The following is a 6,809-nucleotide window of genomic DNA, read 5'->3' on the forward strand; positions in this document are numbered from 1 at the left end:
AAAGGAATAAAAGCCAGTTTTTTGCCTATGTAAAGCATCTTAACAATGGATTGGAAAAACATTGGAACTGTGACACGTGAAGGGACTAGGAATAAAAACATACTTCTCCACAGCACAAGCCACCAGATGGGCTCAGCTGTTTTGTGAAACCTTACCCTTTAGTGGACGTTGCTCTGCTGTGACGCTGAAGAAAGAGCTAACAGGATGCCAAACGACAGGCTCGATAAAGCACCAGAGACTGCCATCCACTTGCGCTGACCCCTAACACAACAGGCAGAGCTACCTCAGTGTCTTCCTTTTAGTTCCCTGTAGGGCAACACACACACACGAACACACCCGGAGAGCGCTTTGTCCCGATTCTCCTGCTGCACAGACTGCTAGTCTCACTTTTATCTATTTCCTAGCTGTCTGTATTCACCTTACTATCCAGGACAGATCTTGTACGCTTTGGAGAATAAATTCTCTGTTTGGTGTTTGTACAAAGCGGGACCGTAATTCACAGCCAGCCCGCCTGACCACTAGGATAACACAAATAAATAACGCTACACGCAGGAATGAAAGTAATCCTCTCCCACCGTACCGGGAAAAAAACGGAGGAGGGCAAACGTTTCTTCAGTTTGCAGTTCCTAAGACAACACATTTCTCACTTCACTTACCTCCTGACAGCTCCACCGCTACTCTGCCCTGTCCCCAAATCCCCAGGAAGCGTTTCTACCTCAGAAGATAAAACCCACGTGCGGCCGAAGGGACGGGCAGGCCAGCTCAGCCCCAGCACCACGGCTCCCCTCGCAGCGGGGCGCACAGCCCCCGCCGGGGCCTGCAGGCTCTCACCTCCGTGCCTGTGCCCATACCCGCACTGGTGCCACCGCCAGCCTAGCTTCGGGGAGCAGGAACAGGCAGCCGCTCTAGGTTAACCAAAGTCCCTCCTGCTTTCCCTTTTTCTGCGGGGTTATTTTTAACCTAGATCAATCTCAGATTCAGTTCACCTTGTTGTCTCATAAATAGTTGTTCCAGCACACTTGAGGGCACAGAGGCTGGAAAAAAAGCAGCAGGGGGACAGAAAAGCAGAAATGCAACCCAAGGACATGCTTATGAAATAACACCTAACACCTGTAACAAAGACAGAGCCTGAGAGCAATGCTGCAGAGCAGTCCCCTTGCCAAGTTCCAGCCCTAAGTTTCACCAGTTTATAAGAAAAATCCCCAGTGACTCGAGGTTTCTAACACTGAAAACTCTGCAAGCTTAAATGACCAGAAACATCGATTAAAAAATACATTGTACGTGGATCTGACCTGCACCCCACACGCTGTGTAGCAGAGAGAATATCCTTTATTAAACTAACTACTCTAGTTAAAAAAAAAAAAAAAGGCTTCTGGTCAAGCAAGCCCTTCATGATGTCTTCAGTAAGGATGCAGGCAAAACACACAAAATCTGAGAGTCATCCAAAGCCCTTTCCACAGCTCTGTCCAAAGGAGAGATGTGTCAGTTACGGAAGAACTGAACTAACTGGAAAAGAATCCCAGACAACCTCATACACAGCGGGGGAATACGCCCCTCCACACAGGCAGGGGAGCCCACGAAACTTTAACTTCCAGTATCGTGTCCTTACAGTTTTTCCATGTACCGCTCCATCCACATTTCGCTCCCTATACCAATGAGATAGTCAGTTTTTGCAGCCCAGACATAACCTTCATTACACTAAGGAAAAATACAACTCTACCCCAAAAATGAAAATTCTGAGTATTTTTTGAAATATTTGATTCCATGATTTCTATGAATATGGGTATATGGTTGAATGAATGAATCCAAAGAAATGTAGAAGCAAGGGAATGCCAAATAATTGAAAATATTCTGTCTAAAGGCCTAACTACAACAGCTAAGTACATAAACTGATTTATCACTTGGGGGTCCTTCTGACCTTTTGTTTTGCTCCTAGGTGGCAATCATTTACTGAATAATAGCCTTTTTCTTTGCTAGTCCAAGCTGTGAACAAGCAGTTTGTTTTTAATTAAAGAAGAATTTTTAAATAATAGAGTGCCTCTTTTGATGGTGTATACTGATAGTCTTACATTGGTGATTCCATCAAACACACTTTTATGTATTGGTCCAGCAAGTAATTGTAACTACCTCTGACTTTCAGATGATAGGATCCTACGTTGCTGAAATCTAATCAATCAATGGTGAAACAATTCAAGTCCAAAAATATAAGGAAAGAAGCTTTAAAAACACTTGGAATGGATTCTGTGGATAACATCACTACGATATACATATATTTTAATTGCCATGTATACAATAAATACTATAGATGATGTTCTAAAATATGTAAACAAGGCTCCAAAAGCTATCTATTTCAGTATCAGAAAGCATAAACAAAATAAGCAAAAGAAAAAACAAGACAAAAAGCTGATGAACAAGACTACAGTCAGACCAAGAACACTGAAATGAGGGTCTCTGGAAGAGTGACAAGGAATCAGCAAGCTTGGAATAAGAATGGACATGGAGCTTTTCACCTTTAGTTCACTGGTTTTAATCTAATCAAGGTCAGCAGTGACAGAGCTTTGCCTCAGCCAGTCTTCACATGAAATGAACTTGTGGTCTCTTAGTTCTCAATGAGTAAATACAGCAGAATGACCCAGCACCAAACACACATGAAAAATAAGAAAAAAGGAGGGTAAGATCTACTGGCAAAGGAAAATTAAGAAGGCTGAATATTCCTGTCAAACACACTTCAAAGGAACACTACTTTCAGAATAATTATAAGAGTTAAAAAGGGAAGAATCGACTATAATAGGAACTCTGTCAAAATGAAGATACTGTAGAGGGAACACTCTGAGGAGGAGGAGTGAATGAACATAAAACTCACATGCAGAGTCCACATCACACGCATAGCGCTTGGCAACCTAAAGACCCCAGAAGGTGAAGCTACTAAAGACATGAGATAACCAAAACTCTCGTATACGGGAAGCTGGAGATCTGGCTAGCAGATAAGAAGCAACATGTACAGAATTACGTTTTGAAAATCACAGATAGTGTAATTTTAAACGTGTTTTAAGAGCAGTTTACTATTACATATTGCTATAGAAAAAAATGGCAAGGACCATCAGAATCCTGCATAGCACAACTCAGAAGTCCAAGCAGTGCAGTTTCAGTAGCTATGGAAAGAAGAGAAGGTATACAAGCCTTGCAGTCAGCAAGGAGTGCGCTCTAATCACTTGGTCTCTAATCCAGTTTGGTGATTAAAAAGAAAGAAACTGATAATATCTAAGCTAATTATTCTTGAACACCACCACCCCCAAATATTTTCCAAGTGAGGATGGGAAGAGAGATTACTGTTAGCTTCTAAACAAATTTTTTGTTGCCAGGTATGACACTCCCTTAGATATTTAAGAGGACAAATAATTCGGAGCTGTACATAGCAATTACTTCAAAAGTCTGTATTATCAAGTTATCTGAAGAAAAAAATATATATTTTCAACAAACCTTACAATTTGCAGAGCTGACATTCATTTCTGTTTAGAAAACTGCCCTAGTAAACTTGAAACATTTCTGTTCTATATAAAATCAATAACAATCTTTAAACAGATCCACTTAGTGGATTAAGTAAAATACTCTGTGACCTTCTTTTAAACTCAGAGATGTGTTGTAGCTGTTTCTTTTATTTTGTGTTACTTTAATATGTTATTCCAAAATAATGAATGTTAATAGAGCCAACATTTTCCTACATTAATTGCAACAAGTTAAGGTAAGCTCCCAGTGACTTTTTAATGCAATTTACCACGTTGACTTATTTTTTTTTTTAAACTCATAGGTGGTGAAATAAAATTTCTCAGCTACTGTAAATTGAGCAGCTGAAAAAAAAAACCAAACATATCAATGAGATGAATAATTAAATGCAAATTAGGATCAGGGATCAAACTTAGAGAAACTTTTAAGATGACTGACAACTGTGTCTCTTCTCGTATATTACTGTTATTATTTTAAAAAACTCTCAAAATCTATAGGCTGTTTTGCCCTGTGGATAACCAGGGAACCCGACAAACCCATTTCAAGCAGGTACAGAGACAGAGCCTTAGGCTTCTCTTTAGTTAAGGATCACTTTTAATTTTGGTCCTTAAAATCAAAACCTGCTGCACATTAAGAGAGCCTGGATCAGAAATGCATAGAAAAAAAAACACAGAAAAGCCTACACTGAAGCATTCCACCTTCTGTATATGCATACATACGTCTTGCCCTCTGACCTATGTAAGCCTGAGTTGATTTTTGGTAGCTGAGCTTAAGAAACTTAACCAGCATTCAGATTTCATTCACTTTCAACTTCTGCCTAGAAACCCTACGAAATGTTTGCCTCATCCTACTATTGGCGTTCACATACAACTATTTTTATTCCTCTAGGCAGCCCGAGTGAAGTAACAAGAAGTGAAGAAGTTTGAAAATACGTGGAAAGCTGAAACTAACAAGAGGAGCGTAAAGGCCACAGTTAGGTGAACAGCATTTGCCTGTGCTGACCACAGATAGGGAAGGGCTCTCAAATTACACTTGATGAACTAGTAAGCGTAGTTATCAGAGGAAGCCCAGTTACCCTTCATTGTTCTCTCGGGGACCTTAGCATGCCCTTGATCCACACAATGCCATAAGCTCTAGGCATGGATCAAGGGCATAACATCACTTTCACTAGGCATACCTGGGTATTTTTCCCTCACTACTTCCAACTACTTCATTCTAAGTGCCCTGAAATTTGGGATATACGCTGTTAAGGACACATACCACGAAAAAACAGCAGGAAAACTGTCTTGGCAGTGTGAATATGTATTAGGAACATTAAAGCTTTATCACACTTCACGTTTCTCTAATTTTCAGGTACAACACATTGTATGAACAGATTACACATCAGCTTCCACTGCCAGTAAACTAAACATTGCTTCTGATAATTTATTATGTGTATAGTATTTATCTACTATCGATCCTCATAGTAAATGAATCCTCATCTTTCCCAGCAGTACGTCAATGACGATCAATTTCTTCTCTCTGTTACAGAAGTTGTATCATTACAGAGCCCCTGGCTGCTAAATATACTGAGTAATTGAACATCTGAGCTTGATGTCTCTAGCAGCATTTCATTTTCAAACGTGAACTGTTCAACAAAGGGAGAGAGAGGAGTTCTGAGCCAAGCTATTTCTGCAACTTAAAATCACTGTATTTGGTAATACGGGAAAAATAATTAAAAAGGAAGTAAACACTCTCTGTGGTGTAGTGTTATTTAACTGCAGGGAGAAATATCAATACAGCCACTGCTCGGTGCAAAATACAGCGTTTTGTCATCTGAAGTACTTTGAGCAATCCAACCCACCCCCATTTTCATAGGCTAAAACGCTTCCTGTGAAAAATAACTGTCCTCAGCCAAACACCAATGGTCAAACACGCACAAAACGTGTGGGTTGTGAAATCCGTAATAACCAGACGGCACGTGAGAACCAAAAGGAGAAGCCACACAGCAGGGCTGGATGGGTCAAGCCGAGTCCCTCGTCCCGCATGGGGATGCCCGGTGCGGGTGGAAGGCGCGCTGCATGGGCAGCTGCTGCCCCGCGCCCGGCGGGTTGCCCGCTCCTACCCTAGCCCCGGGTAGCGGGCATAAAGAGTAAACAGAGTGCAGAAAGACACCGAGAAGTAACTGGGAGGTTTAAGCTTCTGTCCGTGCTCAGACTGCCCGTGGCATTTCCCGTAACAAAGGGTATTGTTGTGGAGAGCGCTGCGCTTGCACAACGGGCTGCTCTCTGCGCCTTGCCTCTTCTCCTATCCACAACAAACAGACCCAAAGTTTTCAACTGGAAAGCGAGCCAGGAAGTTAACTTTCTGCAAATAACGCCTGCCGGTCTTTCCCCCACCGACCGGGTCGCCTTTGCACCATTTAGAGACCGCGCCAGGACGGCGAGGGGAACCGAGCGAGAAGCCCACTGACGGCGGCGAGTGCCCACCCGTGCCTTTGTCTGCCATTTTACCGCGGCTCGGGAGAGGAGAGGGCCACGGACGGGCGGCGCGGAGAGGAGAGGAGAGGAGGACAGGAGCGGAGCGGAGCACGCAGGGCACGGCCGCAGCCCCGGGCCGACCCCCCCGGCGGATGAGCAGGGCCGCGGCGCTGCCTCCCGGCGGCGGGGTGCCACCTGCCCGCGGCTCCCCCGCCGGTGCCAGCCACCTGCCGCGGGACAGCCGGGCGGCACGGCGCGGCACGGCACGGCACGGCACGGCCCCGGCGCGCTCGGCTCCCGGGGCGGGGCGGGGGCCGGGCCGGGGGCTCGCTGGGCGCCTCCGCCGCTAGGCCGCGGGGCCTGCGGGCGGCGCGGGGCGGGCGGGCCGGGCCCGGCCCCTCCTCGGGGCGGCGGGCGGCGGGGCCGGGCGGCGGCGGCGGCGGCCCCCCCTCACTCACCGCTCTCGATCTCGTTGCCCTTCTTGGCGGTGGCTGCGTTCCCCATGGCCGAGCCGGGGCGGCGACGGCGGAGGAGGGAGAGGGAGGGAAGGGGAGGGGGGAAGCGGGACGGATGCCGGGCGGGCGGCGGCGAGGCGGCGGCGGGCGGGCCCGGGGCTCGTGTGGCGGCGCGGCCTGCGGCTGGCTCCCGGCGGCCCCGGCCCCGCGCTGGCTCCCTGTGGCTCCGGCCGCCGCGGAGGAGGAGACGAGCGCTCTGCCCCCCTCCCCCACGCCGACACCCGGCGGAAATGACGACCGGGGCGGCGCCTCCGCCCTGCTGCGCCGCGCGGCGGGCGGCCGGGGGCGCGCGGCACGCGGGGACACGGCGCCGGCGGCACCGGGACCGGCG

The 6,809-nt window shown here is 47.1% G+C and overlaps 1 protein-coding gene across 1 annotated transcript in view; it reads right to left on the reverse strand.

Annotated features, from left to right (window-relative positions):
• The window catches only part of PRKACB (protein kinase cAMP-activated catalytic subunit beta), a 69,452-nt gene extending 62,755 nt beyond the window's left edge, over window positions 1–6,697 (reverse strand). The window contains exon 1 of the mRNA XM_083847262.1: window positions 6,422–6,697. Coding sequence (XP_083703388.1) covers window positions 6,422–6,467 — 46 coding nt within the window. The 5' untranslated portion in view covers window positions 6,468–6,697. The remainder of the gene's footprint in view (window positions 1–6,421) is intronic.
• Between the last annotated feature and the right edge of the window lie 112 nt (window positions 6,698–6,809).

This window comes from Anser anser (genome assembly GCF_964211835.1).
Source record: "Anser anser genome assembly, chromosome: 8".
Taxonomy (NCBI): Eukaryota; Metazoa; Chordata; class Aves; order Anseriformes; family Anatidae; genus Anser; species Anser anser.